This window comes from Anabrus simplex, chromosome 2 (assembly GCF_040414725.1).
Source record: "Anabrus simplex isolate iqAnaSimp1 chromosome 2, ASM4041472v1, whole genome shotgun sequence".
Taxonomy (NCBI): domain Eukaryota; kingdom Metazoa; phylum Arthropoda; class Insecta; order Orthoptera; family Tettigoniidae; genus Anabrus; species Anabrus simplex.
In genome coordinates, this window is record NC_090266.1 from 682,170,123 (window position 1) to 682,192,895 (window position 22,773).

The 22,773-nt window shown below is 39.0% G+C and overlaps 1 protein-coding gene across 1 annotated transcript in view; it reads right to left on the bottom strand.

Moving 5' to 3' along the window:
- su(r) (dihydropyrimidine dehydrogenase su(r)) overlaps positions 1–22,773 on the bottom strand; it is a 280,719-nt gene that overhangs the window by 20,245 nt on the left and 237,701 nt on the right. Inside the window, exon 18 of the mRNA XM_067141269.2 lies at positions 19,384–19,541. Within this exon, the coding sequence (XP_066997370.2) occupies positions 19,384–19,541 (158 nt within the window). The remainder of the gene's footprint in view (positions 1–19,383; positions 19,542–22,773) is intronic.

The window sequence follows — 22,773 nt, forward strand, 5'->3', positions numbered from 1 at the left end:
GGATAACTCAGGAGATACTAGACCTGATTGATGAACGACGAAAATACAGGAATGCTAGAAATGAAGAAGGCAGAAAAGAATACAGGCGATTGAAGAATGAAGTGGATAGAAAGTGCAAGATAGCTAAGGAAGAATGGCTGAAGGAGAAGTGCAAGGATGTCGAAGGCTGTATGGTCCTGGGAAAGGTAGATGCTGCATACAGGAAAATCAAGGAAACCTTTGGAGAAAGGAAATCTAGGTGCATGAATATTAAGAGCTCAGATGGAAAGCCACTTCTAGGGAAAGAAGACAAAGCAGAAAGATGGCAGGAAGATATCCAACAGTTGTATCAAGGTAACGATGTAGATAATTTGGTTCTGGAACATGAAGAGGCTGTTGATGCTGATGAAATGGGAGACCCAATTTTGAGGTCAGAGTTTGACAGAGCTGTGAGTGACCTAAATAGGAACAAAGCACCTGGAATTGATGATATTCCCTCTGAATTACCTACTGCCTTAGGAGAAACCAGCATGGTAAGGTTATTTCATTTAGTGTGCAGGATGTATGAGACAGGAGAAGTCCCATCTGATTTTCGGCAGAATGTTGTTATACCTATTCCCAAGAAAGCCGGTGCTGACAGGTGTGAAAACTACCGCACCATTAGTTTAGTATCTCATGCCTGCAAAATTTTAACACGTAATATTTATAGAAGAATGGAAAAACAAGTTGAAGCTGAGTTGGGAGAAGATCAATTTGGCTTCAAAAGAAATGTAGGAACACGTGAAGCAATCCTGACTTTACGTCTGATCTTAGAGGATCGAATCAAGAAGGAAACGCCCACGTACATGGCATTCGTAGATCTAGAAAAGGCATTCGATATTGTTGATTGGAACAAGCTATTTATGATTCTGAAGATGATAGGGATCAGATACCGAGAACGAAGAATTATCTACAACCTGTATAAAAATCAGTCTGCAGTGATAAGAATCGAGGGCTTTGAAAAAGAAGCAACAATCCAGAAAGGAGTGAGGCAAGGCTGCAAGTTGCCCCCTCTCCTTTTCAATGTTTACAAAGAACAGGCAGTAAAGGAAATCAAAGAGAAATTTGGAAAGGGAATCACAGTCCAAGGGGAGGAAATCAAAACCTTGAGATTTGCCGATGATATTGTTATTTTATCTGAGACTGCAGAAGATCTCAAGAAGTTGCTGAATGGTATGGATGAAGTCTTGGGCAAGGACTACAAGATGAAAATAAATAAGTCCAAAACAAAGGTAATGGAGTGCAGTCGAACGAAGACAGTGATGTAGGAAATATTAGATTAGGAAACGAAGTCTTAAAGGAAGTAGACCGAGCTCGATAGCTGCAGTCGCTTAAGTGCGGCCAGTATCCAGTATTCGGGAGATAGTAGGTTCGAACCCCACTGTCGGCAGCCCTGAAAATGGTTTTCCGTGGTTTCCCATTTTCACACCAGGCAAATGCTGGGGCTGTACCTTAATTAAGGCCACGGCCGCTTCCTTCCCACTCCTAGCGCTTTCCTGTCCCATCGTCGCCGTAAGACCTATCTGTGTCGGTGCGACGTAAAACAACTAGCAAAAAAAAAAGGAAGTAGATGAATATTGTTACTTGGGTAGTAAAATAACTAACGATGGCAGAAGTAAGGAGGACATAAAATGCAGACTAGCACAAGCAAGGAAGAGCTTTCTTAAGAAAATAAATTTGCTCACTTCAAACATTGATATCGGAATTAGAAAGATGTTTTTGAAGACTTTCGTGTGGAGCGTGGCATTGTATGGAAGTGAAACTTGGACGATAACTAGCTCAGAAAGAAAGAGAATAGAAGCTTTTGAAACGTGGTGTTACAGAAGAATGCTGAAGGTGAGATGGATAGATCGAATCACGAATGAGGAGATACTGAATCAAGTTGGTGAGAGGAGATCGATTTGGCTAAATTTGACGAGAAGAAGAGATAGAATGATAGGACACATCTTAAGACACCCAGGACTTGCTCAGTTGGTTTTAGAAGGAAGTGTAGGTGGTAAGAACGGTAGGGGTAGACCAAGGTATGAATATGACAAACAGATCAGAGCAGATGTAGGATGCAATAGTTACGTAGAAATGTAAAGGTTAGCACAGGATAGGGTGGCATGGAGCGCTGCATCAAACCAGTCTATGGACTGATGACTCAAACACACAGTTTGTGCATAGGTGTTGCCTGGAATGGACATGTTAAACAGTTTTTTGAACAATCTAGACCTTGGAATTTTTTGTCTGCTTGCAGCAAAGGTGAGTTAACAAGAATTTTTACACGGTCTCGTAGCTTTTCAGAGTGGTTTGTGGGTTAAATAACAGTTCGTCGGATAATTTTATGCCTAGATAATGTATTGATTCACCACGGGCTTGTATTCTTATTTCTTGTTGATTTATACTGATGCTTTCGTCTGAATATTTCCCTTTCTTGCGGCCTACAGTTACAGATTTTGAAACATTTATGTCGAGACCTATTTCATGAAACCGCTGCAGGGCAATATGTGTCTATTCAGCTGCTGCTTCTACGTTGGTACCGATGATTAATGCGTCATCTGCGAAACTCGAAACATTGTTCTCCTTTGATGAGAGGGAAACCACATTGACCAGGTATGGTTTCATTTATTTTTTTAATAATTGGCTTCACGTCGCACCGATACAGATAGGTCTTATGGCGACGAAGGTATAGGAGAGGCCTAGGAGTGGGAAGAAAGCGGCCAGGGCCTTAATTAAGGTACAGTCCCAGCATTTTCCTGGTGTGAAAATGAGAAACCACGGAAAACCATCTTCAGGGCTTCCGACAGTGGGGTTCGAACCAACTATCTCCCGGATGCAAGCTCACAGCCACGCCGCCTAACCGCACGGTCATCTCGCCCATTGATGTGGATTCTTCAGTTCATTTTGCTAGAATATGATATGTTGCTATCAATTATACAGAGCAGAAGATAATGGAGAACCTTGCAGTACACTACGTTTAAGTTGGATGGGATCAGTTTTCTGGTTTCGTGTTTCAATCTGCGTACTATTATCTTCTAGTAAATTCTTAATAAGATTGGTCAGTTTATCAGGAATTCGTGTTGAATCAAGAGTCTTCCTTAGATGGAGGTGCACCACGTTGTCAAAAGCTTTTCTGATATCTAAAAGTATCACTGTGCAGGCGTCGTGTTTGTTCACTCCAGCTGAACGCAATACCACGCCTAATATTGACGTGTTTAGATGTGTACCTGGCAAGTTATTCGATCCCCTCTGGTTCGGATTAAAAAATATACTGACGAAAAGTTTGGTCTAGTACTCTTTCAATTACCCTCCGAATTATGCTACAGATGGTTATTGGACGCCAGTTAGCTGGGCAATCAATGTGTCCTTATTTGTGAATGAGAACTGCCCTGGCTCTTTTCAGAGCGGACGGTACATTGTTGGTTTCAGCATTCTGTACCGTACAATGATGTGATGGGGACCGCTGGCCGTGTCTACTGAAATTTTGTTTTATTGCAACATTTACCTCTTCTTTGGAAGTAAAATCATTAAAAATTTCGTTCTTCTCAATAAGTTCAGCTTCGTTAACATTCGAAGGGTATTCCGAAAAAGAGGTTAGAAAAGTATTTAATACGTAAACTATTTCTCTCTAGAGTGTATAAAGGTGCTTCACATCTGAATACGTTAGTGAGACCAACAGACGAGAGGAGAAAGGATCGGGTGCATTCCTTGACTGTAGTAGTAGTAAACCTTTATTTTCCTCCAAATCTGTACAGACTTTTCCTAACGGATCTAATTAGAAGAAAATAAAACGATATTAAAAATAAAAGGTTATATTATAATTAATAATACATGTCTCCTTCTTCTTGGGCGTGTTTTAGCATGTGTGTTCCTCTTTCCGTAGTGGCGGATAACCTGCAAGGTAGGACATATACTCCTCCATCAACTCTCTTTCATTGATCTATATACGTGACTGTCTTCTGCTTACTCAATATAGAGCGGCCGGTCAAGGTTCGCCCACCCTGTCTTCGGTTAACCTAAAGCTCCATGGAGTCACTTTCCCAGATCACCCCTCTCTCCCTTCTTCCTCCACCCCAACCCCCGGATGACCAGTACTTGAATGGCTTCCTCTCCCTCCCACGGATGACTGGTATTTGAGGACCTCATATACTCACAACTTACCACGTGACCAAATCTCCGTAATGGCTGTTTACACTTCTCCCTGCCTACCTCAACCTTCAGTTGAGCCAGGCAGTCAGCACTCACCTTGGAAAACCATGCTTACACACCTCTCTCCTGTTCCTCACCCGATTAACCAGTAGTGCGGGGAACTCTTCCGTCTCCTGTACTGAGACGAGCTCCTATATTTCAACGTTTCCTGATTATATCAAACAAATTACTAATATTGTGCTACCTGTGCTTCTCCATTCATTCACTAACCGTCCTATAATTTTATTTTAATTTCCTGGCTGACTCATAACTTCCTATTGTCCTTCACACATTAATTTAAGTCTCTCCTCACGAGTTCTCTTATACAATATTAATAAATGAAAGTCATCTCTTTCTTCACAACACAATATACACACAGTATTATCTTTCAACTTTGCCCATCCCTTATTCTTATAAATACCCATCATCCACCAAATGAATCCTCTTCTCTCTATCCTATTTACAAAATCTACCCTTATATTAACTCCTTGGCTTATCATATTAAATGTATTCAGGGTCGCCCTCCTCCTGTACTCAGCAACAAGCTCTTGCATTTGGATATCTCTCATCCATTTTATAGTATTCCTCCAACACACTCATTTCCTGCTTTCCCAATCTTTCTCCCAATAATCTCCTAAACCCAAACTTTCTATGATAATTCTCATCCTATCTGTCCAATATTCCCCATACTTACTTTTATTTTGACGGTGGTATGCCGTCTGCAGGAATAGTCCCCCTTCTCCTTTTCTTAATCTACTCAGGTAACTAAACACTCTCATGAATAATTTCACCTTCAAGTACTCGTTACAAATAGCTCTTGCACCTACATTTGCCGTACAATAAGGGATCTCCATTACAATCTTACTAAATTTACTCGCTAACTGGTTAAGTGATTCACTCTCCTTTTCTACTCCCCATATTTCTACACCATATAACATTCTACTCATTATCACTGACTTAAACACCATTCTATGAATGTTATAGTCTATGCCCGGGAATTTATTTTTCCAATATCCTTGTTATTGAAAGTGTAGCTAACCCCTCTCATCTAGCTCGCCTAATTTGTTCCGACCATCTACCACCTTTTACTTATAAGAACATCCAAGTACTCTTGATTACCCGTCGCCTCAATTATCTCTCCCTTTATCACCCATTTCTTCCTTGAATCTTTTCTTTCCTGAATACCAACACCTTTGTCTTATTAATATTAATTTTAGCGACCATTTCCTAGCATACTCAGATACCTCATTTAAACTATTTTGTAAACCCCAAGCTGTCAGTATCATTAATAACACATCATCAGCAAAAATGAGATCTGGAGTGTCTTGTTTCCTCTAAAACTGGACAAGCCCATTTTACGTTCCCATGCCCGCATAAAATATAATTTTTAATTATCAAAAAATAAGACTGGAGGTAATTTACACCCGTGTTTAAAGCCTATTTTAGATTCAATTAAACCACTTGCAACCCCTTTTTCTATTCTAATGCTACAATACACTTTTCCATATATGGCTTCTATCACCCTTCTCATCTTATTTGAAACCCCTACACTTCCCAATCTCTCGAACAGCGCCCCATTGCCCACTGTATGAAAGGCCTTTTCGAAATCCACCAATGCTACGAAGGGTTTATACACTTTGCTTCCTTCCTCACATGTTTATCTATTATTATCTTTACAATCATTATATTATCTATCTTACCGAATCCACTCTGGTGGAGCGATAGTACGGAAAACTCTTCCACCCAATTCCTCAACCTGTTTGCCAATATACCCATTTATTCCTTGCTCAAGGAGTCTAATAAGGTTATACCTCTGTAATTACCAGGATTACTCCTCTCCCCTTCCTTTTTATAAATAGGACATACGATTCCTTTCTGCCACTCCTTCGGAAATTTTGCACCCTCGAATATCTTGTTAATAACTTTACTATACTCACCCTCATCTGGCTATTTTAACTGCTTCTTTACAAAATATATTTATTATACCATTCCCCCCTCCTGCCGCCCTAATCTTCGCATTTCCTATCACTTTTTACATCTTTTCTGTTATTTATTTATCCAATTAATAACTCCTATTCCCGTCTCACTTCCAATATCATATACCCCTTCTTCTCTTTTCCACACATCCTTCCCGAAAATAATCCACCCATGTTCCGTAATCAATTTTCGGATTCACATATCATTTCTAGCCCCTATTTATGTTATTAATTCTCTCCCATATCTTTTCCCCACGCTTATTTTTACAACCCCTATTAATCGCTTCCGTTTGCTCCTTTTACCATAAATGTTCCCTCTCTATTATCGTATTCTTATACTGTTTTCTTAACCTAAAAAACTCCTCCCTATGCTCCCTTGTTTCCTATAATCTCTTAAAGCCCTCATAACTACTTTTGTTTTTTCCTAACACTCTTTATTACACCATCCCTCACTCTCTCTACTTTCTTTTCCCTCTGTTTGATTTTACCTCTGCTACCCTCTTTATGGGATATCCTAGTAGCTCTAAGGCCCTATCTAGATTATTACAATTCAGTGATATTTCAAACTGTATCCCAGTAATTTGGAATTATTCTTCTAGAAGATTATTTAATTTCAATTTAGCTTCCTCTGTCCACTTATATTTAATACATCTCCTTCCCTTCTCTCCCCCTTCTTAGTCCCCTCTCAACCAATTTCTCTGTTCTCCTCACGTTTATATTCAACCCTTGAACTTACCGTTCCATCCTTGGTCGTCTGGTGTGCACGGTCTTATTCTGCCTAGTGTCACCCACATCATTTCTCATTTCCACTAATTCCTCTTCACATTATTTAATCGTGGTTTCGGAATCCTCACTAGACACTTGGAATTTACTAATAGCATCCTCGTGAAGTTCCATTAGTTTCTTCAATACTGTTTCGGTTTTCAGCTTTAACGTAATGTCCAATTCTCCACTAATTCGCTCTATATTACAGTCTAATAGCTTAATATCAGCTGATAATACTTTACGCTGCTCTTCCACGATCGTTAAAGTTTTCTCCTTCTTATGATCTATGGACATCTGCATCTCTACAATCTGTTGATTAATGTCGGCTTTAAGTTCAACGTGGCTATCGCTCAGCTGTTTATGTGCTACCTGGCTATCAACTAAATGTTTGTCAAGTTCCTTCTTTATCTCCTCCTGACTAATACCTAGTTTATCATACATATCGTAGCTTTCCTCAAACCGTCTATCAACGTCTGTTTTCAAACTATTATGAATTTTGGCAAACTGTCAATCAAAATCGTTTAGATTGACCTGAACTTCCGCAAATTGTCTGTCCATTTCTTTCTTAATTTCAACCTGGCTATCATCGAAACGCTGATTTAGTTTACCTATCTCACCCTTAACTTCCTCCTTTAGTTTTAGACAACTATCCTGTGTCTCTTGAAACTTAAAGTCAACTTTCACTAGTTGACCTACCGTGTCTTTCAATCCACCCTTTAAATCATCACTAGTATCAATCAATCAATACTGATCTGCATTTAGGGCAGGTGGCAGATTCCCTATCTGTTGTTTTTCTAGCCTTTCCTTAAATGATTTCAAAGAGATTGGAAGTTTATTGAACATCTCCCTTGGTAAGGTATTCCAATCCTTAACTCCCCCTTCCTATAAATGAATATTTGCCCCAATTTGTCCTCTTGAATTCAACTTTATCTTCATATTGTGATCTTTCCTACTTTTAAAGAGGCCACTCAAACGTATTCGTCTACTAATGACATTCCACGTCATCTCTTCTCTGACAGCTCGGAACATACCACTTAGTCGAGCAGCTCGTCTTCATTCTCCCAGTTCTTCCCAGCCCAAACTCTGCAACATTTTTAACGCTACTCTTTTGTCGGAAATCACCCAGAACAAATCCAGCTGTTTTTCTTTGGATTTTTTCCAGTTCTTGAATCAAGTAATCCTGGTGAGGGTCCCATACATTGGAACCATACTCTAGTTGGGGTCTTACCAGAGACTTCTATGTCCTCTCCATTACATCCTTACTACAACTCATAAACACCCTCATAATCATGTGCAAAGATCTGTATCCTTTATTTACAATCCCGTTTATATGATTACCCCAATGCAGATCTTTCCTTATATTAACACCCGGATACTTACAATGATCCCCAAAAGGAACTTTCACCCCATCAACTGAGAGGACTTTTCCTATAAGTGAAACTCAAATCCTGATTATTAACCCCGTTTATCATCATACCATTGACTGCTGTCCACCTCACAACATTATCGAGGTCATGTTGCAGTTGCTCACAATCTTGTAACTTATTTATTACTCTGCGCAGAATAACATCATCCTCAAAAAGCCTTATCTCTGATTCCACTCCTTTACTCATATCATTTATATACATAAGAAAACATAAAGGTCCAATAATACTGCCTTGAGTAATTCCCCTCTTAATTATTACAGAGTCACATAAAGCTTCGCCTAATCTAATTCTCTGAGATCTATTTTCTAGAAATATAGCAACCCATTCAGTCACTCTTTTGTGTAGTCCAATTACACTCATTTTTGCCAGTAGTCTCCCATGATCCACCCTATCAAATGCTTTAGATAGGTCAATCGCAATGCAGCCCATTTGACCTCCTGAATCCAAGATATCTGCTATAACGTGCTGGAATCCTATAAGTTGAGCTTCAGTGGAATAACATTTCCTAAAACCGAACTGCCTCCTATCGACCCAGTTATTAATTTCGCAAACATGTCTAATATAATCAGAAAGAATGCCTTCCAAACGCTTACATGCATACCAACACCTTTTTCTTATTAATAATAATTTTTAACGACCATATCCTAGCATATTCAGATACCTCATTTAAACTTTTCTGTAAACCTCGACCTGTCAGCATCATTAATAACTCATCATCAGAACAAATGAGACCTGGATTTTCTTGTTTCCTGAAAACTGGACAAGCCCATTTTACGTTCCCATGCCCGCATGAACTATAATTTATAATTATAAAAATGTAAGGTTGGAGATAATTTACTCCCGTGTTTCAAGCCTATTTTAGATTCAATTAAGCCACTTACAACCCATTTTTCTATTCTAATGCTAAAATACAATTTTCCATATATGGCTTCTATCTTGAAATCTAGACTTTAAATCTTTACAACTAGTTTGTGTGTCATCAATCCTATTCTTTAAATCATCACTAGTGTCCTGAATCCTAACCTCTAACATATTCGCCAAACACTCACTGCGAACATTCATGTCCTCCATCTTAATTTTCATGTCCATCCTCACACTTTCTATCATCTGAACTTTCATATCTTCCATCATCTGCTTCAGCAGATCCATCGTCACCTGACCTTCCATCATGACAACAACAAATACAGAAACGAGTATGCTGGCTGTTCAATGCAGTCAAGATACCACATACCACTATGGAAAGAATTCACTAATGCGTTTTCACATACAAACGCTATTAAGTTTTAATAAATTAAAATCACAACTTTACAACAGCTGCCTTATTTAAATTTAATTACTATGGCTTGTATCACAAATTATTTAATGAAAGGAAATGCTGACGTTGTAGTAAAGTAATACGAATAAATATGCAAAAATTGTTTTGCTTCCATGTAATTAATTAATTATTCAATATGCTAAACATAAATCCTGAATGTAATTCAACAGTATCACTTCCAAAATTTATAACTGTGACATGGATTAAAATTTAATAAAGCCTGAAGTATCGGCTTCCTTAAATGCACTGTGACTGTTATTACTATTATCTAAGTAGTTATACTCCTCGTTAAACGTAAATTTTAGCACTCTCACTGGGCATAATTTGTTTAACTGTGGCTCAGCGCTAGTATTCATCTGGCTTGTATTATTTTTAATGTGGCTTAGACCTTACCATTATTTCGTATTATCGTTATATATTTTTATCGTGGCATATGCTCCCTCATAGTTATCGTGACATGGGCCCTAAAGTTGGGGAGCCACTCCTAACTGAACCCTTGAACCTACCGTTCCATCGTTGGTCGTCTGTCTCGACTGCTTCAGTAGAGCAATATCGTACTCTTAGATCTTGGGGTCGTTGCGAGTTTTTTTCTGTCACTTCATCGACCAAACGATAAGGAGCAAAAATGTCCTTACTGAAATATTTATTCAATTTAAATTACGATAATTAATTAATTACAATGGCAACAAAAGTCACTTAAAAATTCCACAACACGTTTTAACGCAGTCACAATGCATAACGTGAATGATAAAATTTTATTGGAATTGTTAATTATTGTCTTTCAAAGAACAAGAACGTAGTATAAAATTCGTGTACAGCAAAAACCAGAAAACGAGAATAAAACTTGAATATTGCGCACCATTTATCCAAACGATAACTGAGAGTTAATCCACACGATCCGTGGAAAATCTGACCTTCAACAAGTAGGATTCCAGATTTACATTTAATTAATGTTATCCACCAGTCTACTATCATATCGGATATTGGAACATTCCCCGAATGGACCCTTAATCGAGCCAAATCGACTATCAGTTGCTTTGGATAGATTGCGAAATATTATTTGAAAACATGGTGTTCATTACAAGTTAACAGCAATTGTCAAAATAAAAAAATCCACCATGTATCATCTCGTGACAAAGTTACAGAATAATCCCGATGCTGAAACATGCATCACCCCAAACAAACGTTCAGAAGGAACCAGTAACACTTGGTCCGAGGGGATGTTACGTTACGTCATCCTGAAGGAACAAAACTGTGAAATGCAGGAAAACATTAATTCATTATACATTTAGAAGAAATGCCAAACACTTATTTTAAAGAAAAGTGATAAATCACTTGAAAATGTTCTTACTGAACCAACTTTCAGGTTATAAAACAATTAAGTCGTTAATTTTTTAAATTACAAGTCCACAGCAAAATACACGAAAGGAAATCTTTGCAATTATCAATAAATGCGACTACCATTACAAATCTGTCTACCTACACTTGTCCCATCAAACTAAACTACAAGTGATCGGTAGATCAACGTCTCACATAAATAATGTGAATAACAAAAAATGAAAATAAAATATTTTTACAATTGACGAATCGAAACCGCATTCGTAGTGTAAATTATACACAAATCAACTAAGTGTCAACGCATGGCATTATTACAATATGTCGGAAACCCGAACAATGAATCTTAAATAAAAGAAAACTAAATAAATATGAACAGAAGTTAATCGAACTTGAACACGTGTGGCTAAGCAGTAACGACCAGTCTTCATCAGCTACGTTTCCACGTGGGACAACCCTCACATTCATGCCACTACTGATGCAACGCTATTATGGGAGCACTTTCTGGCTGGTAAGAATTATGCCGAAACATTGCCTAAATAGTACCTGCTAATATCTTTCACATTCGTATCCTCTACTGCAAACACTAACATCGTTCAAATCGATTCAAAAAATGCCTAACCTATGACTTGGCTATGTACAGACGGCGCCCTAATCCTGTCGTTGAGCCTACGTTATTGTGTCTACTCATCCTAAAGTTATATAATGCACGCGGCATCCTAAATCTATCGCTGAACCAACGTTATGGTATCTACACATCATTCATACTGCCAGGCGAAGTCGAAACTTTAACACAATGTCCGGATATTTAAATCTGATCCTCGTTAAAACTCTAACACATGAGGTGAAATTCGCGACAAAAGTAAACTCGAACACGGAAATATTACTGTGTCAATTTCATACAATAAAGCGTGAAATGGAAGTTAAACGACATGTCCGAATAGTTTAATCTATTAATCAATACAATCTGAACATATGCAGTGAAGTTCGCTAAATAAAAATAAACCCAACTCTTGTGTGATTATGCGTAATGTCATTGAAAACAGTAATCACTACCATCACGATATTCACGGCATAACTCAAGTGTGAGGCTCCAAGAAGCCGTCCATATTAACATTTCAAACAGGCATCACCATAAACTGTCCATCAATCTACTCAAGCTAAACTATCATTCTAATAAAATTCATTTTTCACACCCGCAATGTTTCTAGTCAGCGATAATTTCGTCTCGTAAAGATACAGAATAGAATTCAATTTACAAAAATCAAGTATTATCTTGACCTTGTGTTAGAATGTATTTTGTTCGTGAGGTCGGCTATCACAAATTGCACTTCGCTGGTATCAAAAAGGTCAGTTAAACTTAATTGCAGTTACCTACGGTCTTACATAAAATAGTAGTCATGGGAGAAACATCACCTTGTACTTAAAATAGGCTTTATAGTGCGCTCACTTGGATCTGAAAACCTTTAAATTCATCACCCGTTCTGGATTGCTGCAGGACATAGTTCATCTTATGCAGCCAGTCTCAGAAATATTATTACAATCGTCGCCATAAGACCTATCTGTGTCGGTGCGACGTAAAGCCCCTAGCAAAAAAAAAAGAAATATTACACTTCAACTTGTACACCGTGTCACAAAAATTCCTCTCCGTCTAAATACAGGACCCCTATTCTTCGGTATCCTGCTCATGCTACATCACTCACAAAATAAAGGCTCACTCTGCCTTCCACATCTTCCTAACTATTCTCACAATATTTCTTTTCCATTACAATCCATTTTCTCCTTGTTTGAATCTTTTTAAATACAAGCGATCCCGTGACCAACCAACTTTATAATAATCTCAAAATTTGCTTCTCTAAATTTTTCCTGACCTCAGGAGCAAAACAGCATACCGTGACTATCTGGATCACAAATTCACGGTGTCACAAAATTTAGATTTCCAAAAAATGCCATCTTTATCATACTTCACTGGATTTCGATATAAACCGTAAATCTCGCTTATAACTGCTGAAAGCATAATTTATCATCTCCATCTTTATCCCGACGTGAATATTATTATTTTATTATTATTGGATAATTTGATATTTGACTTCATCACACTCATAACGGTTATTTTATCGTTATCATTATTGTAACTTTTACCGGTCCGAACATTATTTCATTGATTTTCATTGCAATATTTAACTTTACTTTTACATTTTTTAAATAAGTTTACACAAATTTTAAAGTCTCGCGCGCCGACATACATACCAGGCAATTCGCCTCCACACTAGAATAACGACAAAACACTTCCTCACCATCGCAATATACTTGATTACACACGCCACATATATATAACGCGATGTTATGTTTTATTAATTAATTAATTTAAGGGTCAAGCATTTACATCTCTAACTACAAAACCTAATATTTAAATTAGACAGACCTGTAATTGTAGTCATGTGGTATGGTATTATCTTGGCTTCATCTTATGCCAGCCAACTCCCAGCTTAGCCCTTCATGTTTGTAGGATACATTCTTCAATTAAATATTACATTATACATACACAGGTTTTACAATTAGCTTGAAGCAACACACGTTACCATAAATTATCCTCTACACATATAATAGCTAAACCTCCTCCTCGCTTCATATCTAGAACTCAACTAATGTAGTTTGTGGAATCTTCCCGAATCCCTTCTAATCAGGTGTTCACAGGCGTGATTGACCGTGAGACACAAAGCTTATCTCCGCCAGACTATCGTCTTCCCTTACCGATTACGAATATTTAACAATGTCCTTAGTAATACACAAGAGCTATCTATGAACCTGATGTCTCCCTATGAGAAGTTCAGGAATCCTATAATTATTATACTTTTGATTCTCTTCCCCGACCGTGATAGATGTAACTACAATGTTTAATAGCTGGTTTGTCTTCGTTCGTCATTTACCACTTGGTAAAATATTCATTCCTCAAACCGACTGGCTTTAGAGATTCAACAAGTCTATTTCGCCCACTTTAAGTCTTCTTCTTTACTGTTGCCTGACGTAAGTTCACGCTCTTGGAACATAGAATTACGGAAGACGCTCCTGCCTGAGGAGGAAGTATTTATGCATTTTCTAGGGACGCTATGCTTGGCATGATGTACTGTAGTGCAATCATTCCGACTGAAGACCACTGGACCGATTTCTTCGAGAGACTCTCCAGAGATTCCACCTAAATTTCCAGTCATGGTGGTGTTTGTTGATTTCTCCCATTTCTTTAACGGGCGTAATTAATTAATTTCGTGCATTGGGCTTCCCACGCATTTTTACTGTATGCCCTGGACACGTGTTTCCCTCACGGCCAACATAGATGCCAACTTCTCTCCAGGCCTAATTAAATTCATTTCCACTCTCTGGACTTTAGCTTCATCAAATATTTCCCAAAATGCTTGATTACTTATTTCTTTGTTAATGACAGTGCTGAAATCTCTCGCAATGAGGGTTTTTATCTAGAATTTCATGGTTAATTACCCGAGGTCTGCCGCAAGGTTACGACCTCGTTCGAAATGACGGGCCGCTCCCCACGGTGAGTTGTCACGCCAAGGAGCGCGAGATGAGCTTGCAATAAAACATATGGTTGCACTCCATCTTACGTTTGCAAAATTTTTATCAAGGTAGAATTATGTGTTCAATATATACCGGGGCATGCTAGTGGTGTTGTTAATAACAGAGAGTGTGGAGATAAATTCCGGTCTTAGTCCAGTGGGCTCTCTTGGATGGGAAGAAATCGAGAAAATAAAGGAGGTGGTGAGAGAGGCTTGTCAAATTTCTCCTCTCTTCTTTCTTCCCCTTCCACTGCTCCGCTTCCTCGTGTCAACTCCTTACCGTCCTCCTTCGATTTTCGCCCTGTAGTCACTTCCCCTTCCCTCTGGAAATATTCACTCCCCAGCCATGCGATGCACTGGATTTCATTCCTTTCCTCACAGTCAGACTCTGCCCGTCACCACGATCTGACCTCCTCTCGTTTTTCCTCTCTCCTACATCTGCCGCCTGAAACTCTTTCTGCTGATGTTTCTATCCTTTTCCTGTAACTTGCCCACCGTCCACATTCGTAACATTTTAATATTCCCAACCACCAACTTCTGCCATCTGATATGCGCTCTCAGGCCTTGCTGTCTCGCAGCCTTTAGATGTTTACTTAAAATTCTATATTCTCTGCATGCTTCACTGCCCATATCTCGTTTCACCCCAACCTCGGGAGGTTGTGGTTTCGGATCCCACTGGTGTCCGGTTGGCCATTTTTGTTCTGTACTTAACATTTCTTCTACACGTACTAAATGTACGTAACACGACCTAATAGCTTGAAAGTCGGTTTCAATTACAATGCAGTCGTGGAAATTTAATATTCATTTACTCGTATCATTTATATATAAGAAAATAATGAAGATCTAATTATACTGCCTTTTGGAACCCCTCTTAATCATTACAGGATCATATAACATTTCACCTACTCTACTTCTCCCAGTTCTGTTTGCTAGAAATTTGGCCACTCATTCAGTCACTCTTTTCTCATTATCGTCATTAGTATCCCATGATCTATCCTATCAAAATCCTTGACAGATCAATAGCAACAGAGTCCAACAGACCTCCTGAATATATCTGTTATACTTTGCTGGAATACTATAAGATGAGCCTGATTGGATAACGTTTCATAAACCCGAACTACCTTCTAACAAACCATTTAGTAGTTTCACAAAAGTGCCTAATATAATAAGAAAGAATGCTTCCTTAGAGCGTACATGCAACACATGTCAAGTTGACTGGCCTTTAATTACCCACCTTATGTATATCACCCTTCCCTTTATACACTGGGACTACTAAATCAACTCTCCATTCACTTGTTATAGCTCCTTCATGCAAGCATTAATCCAATAGTTACCTTCTGGTATAGTACTATGAGAGCTGCATATAATGTAGTGGCAATACTGATAGAACGCAATATTTAATGAACTAACAAGTGCAATTACATTACATTACATTGCTTCAATGTAGTCACCCAAATAGTCAATTATCTTTTTCCAAATGTCGGAAAGCCGTTTGGGACCGTTAGCAAGGCGTTTTCTATTAATGACAGCGACTGAGAGCCCTACTGAGCGGAGTGCAGATGCAATGTCAGGAAATCGGCGGCCTCGGAGGGGTTCCTTCAACTTCGGAAACAGATCGAAGTCACAGAACTCATGCCTGGCGATTATGGAGGGTGTTCCAAGACCTCCCAATGCCACCGTTGCAATAAGAGCTTAACAAGGGCGAACATCTCGCAACAGACGTGGCTGTTAGCGCAGCATAGCCGGACGCAGATGTCACTCCAGAAATCGGCAATAGCAGCCACTGTTGACGGTTTATCCCTCAGGCAGAGCATGCGTAAGAATAACTCCCTAGTAGTCGTATGCCACAATCAGCATAACCTTCATCCGACCGGGTTCCTGTCGAAATTTCTGTAGACGTGGCGAACTTGGGTGACGCCATTCATTCGATTGACACTTTAATTCAGGCTCGTAGGTTTGTGCCCACGTCTCATCAATGGCGAAAACACGCTACAGAAATGTGTCTCCTTTGTTACGGTGTCTGCCCAGGTGGATACGAGCCTATGCGTACCATGCTATTTCCGTACGTCGGTGAACTGATGTGGAACCCAACGAGACGAAGTTTTCCTCATGTTAACTACGTGCCACAGAGTTTGATGACTGAGACCAACCTATACGGATAATTCATGAACAGTCCATCGATAGTCTACGGAAAGAAAGGCCATTCACGATGTCAATCTGATCTTGAGGAATGGACGGCCGACCTATTCGGAGCAAATCCGCAGTCTCATTTCGACCCGCACGAAACGTCTTAACCCATCGCAAAACCGTCCTATACGGTAATGCATTCTCGCCATAGGTTCCACGTAATATTCGATAACATTTCGATGCATTTTGGCCGTGGGCAACCTCGATTTTAATGCACTAACGCTGATCACCTTTTTAAACATGATTTAGAGCGGTGAAATCGACACTCTCCACTCCAACGCCACACAGCAACGACATTCTCAACTGTATACGCGTCAAACGCACACTGTACATCGACTACAGTGCCTTCTGACAGCTCCCATGTCCTATTTGCGCATGCCCAATCTCCTACGAGTGTCTGGACTGTGTTGTCACTTCTTCATTTACAGCCCTCGTATATCCCAACCCGTTGTGTTTGGTATATCCCCAGAAATCTTATACATTTCCTAGTTCCCTATGATTCAATTTTAGTATATAGTTGTAAATATCTTTATTATTACAATGTGAATGCCAGCACTTCGCTAGTATTAGTTTCTTCGTCTACCTGGACATTAACCTTATGTCCAACTATGTATTCATTATCACCTTTCTTGACTAACTACTTCGGCTTTCTGTAAATCCTCGCATATACAGTTATACACTTCTCTTGTTAATTAATGATTCCTGGAAACTGTTTCTGCCCTTAAAGTACCTACCAATACCTTTCCCATCTTTCATTAAAACCCATGTGACTGACAATTATATCTGCCATCATGTTTTCCTTAGCTAACATGTTTTGCTAAATTCAATTTCCCAAAAAAGTTCTTTCAATTCCTTTTTACTTCCACAACCTTTCCTAACTTTATTAATTTCCAACCTGTGCCTCCTTCTTACACTCTTTACCTGTTTTAACATTCTTCAACAATTGCCTTAAGCTAATCCCACAGGCTGTTTACATTTCTATTTATCATGTTCCACCAATCATATTACTTTCCTTTAACTCCCTCATGTCTCTCAACCATACGGTGCTGATTAATAGTCCAACGTGTACAACCTTTCTTCTATCACATTTATTTTTGACTATTACAAAAGCAGCTTCGTGATCACTTATACCGTCTATCACTTGAATTTCTCTATAGAGCTCAACCGGTTTTATCAGGATCACGCCTGAAATATCCTTCCATCTAATTGGTCCCATAACTTTTTGATTCAGCTGTATTTCCCAGATTAACTTATTTCTTGGTCATATTTTCTGTAATTTTCATTCCCTTCAATTAACATTTGGCAAACTGAGGTCAGCAACTACAACAACGTTCTTTCTGTGTTGTTCCTCACTTAGCTTATGAAAATAATTCTGCGTCAGCGTCACCCCTTCCAGGTCTGTACACTCAAAGTACATCAAGTTGCCTAATGCCCTTAGAGATGGGCCCCATACCTAGAATTTCATGTTTCTTACTCTATCTTTTTCTTAGTTTACACATTTCATTAGCTGAATACTTCCCATCCTTTCGATTCGATCGTGTCTCTATGATGAACACTTTAGTTGAACGGAAAATTTCTGCATACCTAATATTACTTCTCAGTCATGATTTAACTTCTATTACAACATCTGGTAAACATACACCTATTAAATAATTATATTCCTTTGTTTACAATACCTCTACAGTTCAACACTAACCACTGTATGTTATCCTTACTTGACTTTCAGCTCCCTGTATTTCCACCACTGCTTCCTAATTCACTCCGTTTCTTTGAACGTACCTTCCTATAAGCATTCTAATGCCTCCTACACAGTATCTCACCGAAAACAATCTCCATTCCCTTAAATTTCTCCCGCTTTGTAATAACGAGATCCCACACATCCCCAACTACGTTGGTGCTTATTCCTGCTTGCCCTACGTTGTTGATGACAATGTCAAAACTACGATTTTCTCCTTTCCCTCATCAATCACTTCTACTTCCCTCAACATCTGCCTTAACCTAATTCCTGGATATCACTCTAGCTTGGATCTCTATCCTCCATGATCAGAGCCTCAAACCCTCATCGCATTGGGCCACTCTCCCTTCTGGTACCCCTTATCTTTCCTGATGTCTGAAGAAATTTCTTCCCCCTCCTGTCCCTGTCTCTCGTGAACCTGTTCCACCTTCCGCTTTCTATCCTTTACTCTACATTTCTTTTCCCTTTACCTCTCCCTTCCTCTGTCACACTTCCCTATTTCACAGCCTCCTTTTGCTGTTCTACATGCAGTGACTCGTACCGATTCCTCACCAATATCTCTCCTGAACACTCCCCGGACTAGAACCCTTAGCTCTCAATTGCCTTCCCCTTGAATCATTGGCCCATCGGTTTTCCATAACTTCTCTTCACTCTTGTCAACATACCGTGCCCAGTATATTGTTTGAGGGAGACCTATCTTCATTTTATCCTCCGCCAGAAATCTAATTATCACCCTCAAACTTTCTAACTCTTACCTCACACTACTTAATGCCCTCTCATACCCGCAGTCCCTACATTTGCATTCCTCAAAATTATGAACCTGCGATATATTTACAGAACGTATGGGTTAAGAATGAAGTAGTCAAATATTGTGGGTTACAGTTACCTTATACAGCCAATTATTGGACAGACAGAAAGACACAGGGTACAGCCAGTGCAGTCATCTGTTACAACAGGCAAGTGGGTGTCTGGATCAAATAGGATTGCTTGATAACCGGAATCGTTACAGGCCATGTAACACTTGCCACAATTGATGCACATGTCCTGCAAAATCAAGATTGGACTGTGGAATTTCCTCTTTTATAATTTAGTTTTTAATTTAGTTTCTACCACACACGTAGACACACACACACACACAGAGAGAGAGGGGGGAAGAAAGATAGATAGAGAGAGAGAGATTGATGAATATTGTCCAGTGGAAATATATTACAGTTAATTATCTAAAATGAAATCAGTTTCAGAGAGCTAGTTGTTATTTCTCACCTGGGAATGTATTATTACAGTACTCTAGGGAATATTTTCTGGCTTGTATCAATGAATGTATGTCGTTTGATCGAGGTCCAGACATATTCAGGCATTTAATGAGAAAAATACTCCACATGTTTCAAAGTCGATTTCTGCTAACTTTGGAGGGTGCTCGTCATAAAGCAAAATAACGAAGTTTTCAAATGCCTGATAATATCCCCGAATAATATTAATCTTCTACTAGACATTCTAGAAGGTATTTACGACGTGACCGAGTGAAACATAGCATTGCAAGGGAACATATAGAAATGTTATTTATCATGGCATAGCGTAGGTGTTTTTTTTGCCTCGTATAGGACAGGAACAATTTTGTAAAACAGTTTCGCAGGAAGTTCGACAATAGAAGTATGTTCGATCGAATAGCAGAGGACCTGAATATTATATATGAATAGAATACCTTCCGTCCCAGTCACGGATCGCCACCAACAGGCAATAGAGTATTCATTTATTGAAATTATAACAATCATATACAGTTTTGTTAGTATTAAAAATACCAAAGAAATACAAGACACATGAAATAATGATTAATACAGTACCTATCCGATGAATGTTACTTGTAAATATCATTAAAGTTTGAACAAGCTAAGCCTTCTGTGGTATTTCCTGAACTTTAACTGTGTTACAATATGCAGTCAAAATACCCCCTAAAGTATATCCTTACTACATGTGTTTTCTACACTTTCACCTTCTTTAGATTTCTTTTCCCGTATTCCTTTGATAATATTACATAATTTTGCTCTTCCCAGTTTCTTCCATTTCTTCCAATGTTCGGGTTCGTTTTCAATTTTACATATTTTTTCTCATCTACATATTTTTCTGTTTCTCATTCCCTTACAGTCTTTTAGCAGATTTGCCACTCTCATACGTCTATTCCGGAATATGCAATGATTTTCCTTACTTTTCTCTTGTATTTACTCCCACTAACCACCAAATTACCACCTCATTTCCCCTTTTTGATAACGTCTGAGTCCTCCGTGTCATATTTACAATTATTTTACAAAATTCTACTATGTTCTCTTGCTATTACATTCTGCCCTTATTGTTTGTCTATCTACTCTATGCCTTTTACTCATTGGTCAACCTTCTGACACAACCTCCTGTCATCCCTTCACACATTTCTTTCCCATCAGTATCCCAATCCTGTATCTTCTAGTAGCTTCTTGATGCTATCAACTCGCCAGCCCTCATTTTCACGTTTCATTTGGTGCTCATAAGCTGTGTATAGAATGTCACATCCTTTCCCCATTTTAGTCTCAAGCAATACTTAACAATTCGTTTCATAATATATGCTCGTATACCCATCCCTCCGCACATCATTCTCGCTCCACTATTTGCAATGTAGCTTGGCAATCCCAACATTTTTACATTGATGCTTTTACGGTCCGTAATTGTAGACATGATAATAACCTTTTGCGCTTTTGCCGTATCAAGAAAACAGGTGGAATTCATTATTTTTCATAGAGAACTTTGTTCCACGTCTTCAAAAGAAAATATTGACCGTTCACGAGGACGACTTTTCTAATAATGACGGTTTGAATTTAAGAATGCTTTACCGTTGGTCTATAGCAAGTGGTACTCTCATTCCTCACTATGATGGTTCATTGTACGTTGGCCTTCCAAGTGGTAGCTGACGACATGTAAGCTCCAATAGGATGTTCCCTGTTACGCCGTGTGTCCTTTACGAAGTAACAGCAAGGTCATGAGGGACGAATGTGGTAGAATACATAAAAATAAATAAAATAAAGTACAATGAAATACTCACAGGATAGAAGAAAACAATAGAGCTGAAGAATGGAAAGGAAGTATGTAGATAAAACAGAGGATAATGAGTGTGAGTCGGCCGGGGTAGGGGCGGCGGTATGACAGTTGTACACACGTTGTAAAAGTATAACACTTAACACCTATCTTGCAATAAACCGTCTTGTGAAGAGGAGAGTACGAATTTGGAAAACACCGACACGAAATAACAATAGTGAGGGGAAAGGGAGGAGAAATAATTACGTAAATCCTCAATGGCTGGCAACCACGTATTATTTAATTGATAGCAAGTATATCTGTTGAAACTGTTAGGATTTTTACGTATTTCCACAGCTTCCCATATAGTCCTCGACCAGTATTGTTAAGTGTGGGTAAGAGCTCAAACATCTTGGAACACGACATCATGGCGCGACGATAGGGCATGCTCAGCTATTGCTGACTTGTCTGGCTGCTTGAGACGGATATTTTGGTGGTGTTCATTGATACGCCCGGTCTAGGAAGCCAAGAATATCGGCCGAGAGAATTCGTCGTGCTGACTACACGAAACCTTGTAATCAGCAGCCCTTCGGGCTGAGCAGCGGTCGCTTGGTAGGCCAAGGCCCTTCAAGGGCTGTAGTGCCATGGGGTTTGGTTTTGGTTTGGTTCATTGATACGAGCACCAATGGACCGGCATGTTTGGCCCATGTATACCTTGCCGCAAGCACAGGGAATTTTGTACACCCCACGGTGTAATAGTGGGAACAAATTTTCCTTGCTTTTATCTTAACTGTGAGCCATTTTAGTGATGGTGCCAAATACGGATTTTATATTGTGCTTCCGGAGGACCTTGGCAATTCGACCTGTTTTATTGGTTACAACGATGTACAGATTCATAGAGCCCTGCATCCCAGATGGAGACTAAGCAAAAGTCAAGGAAATAAGAAGTGAAGGGAACTGTCTACCTGCCTTACAGGTCTAGAATGTGGTTTAGGATATTCTGATGTGAAGTAAATTCTCTGAATATACGCAGTGTCTTGGCAACTACAGATGTTTTAGTAAGTTCTTCATTTATCAATAAAAATAATGTCTTACAACCTACAATTTAATTCATTTCATAAATTGCTCAATCAAACAATTAACATAAATTTATCCTCCCCCCCCCCCGCAACACAAAGCAAAATTGAAGGAAAGCTAACCAACCCGTTAAAAATCTCGTTAGACTATCCCTCATAAT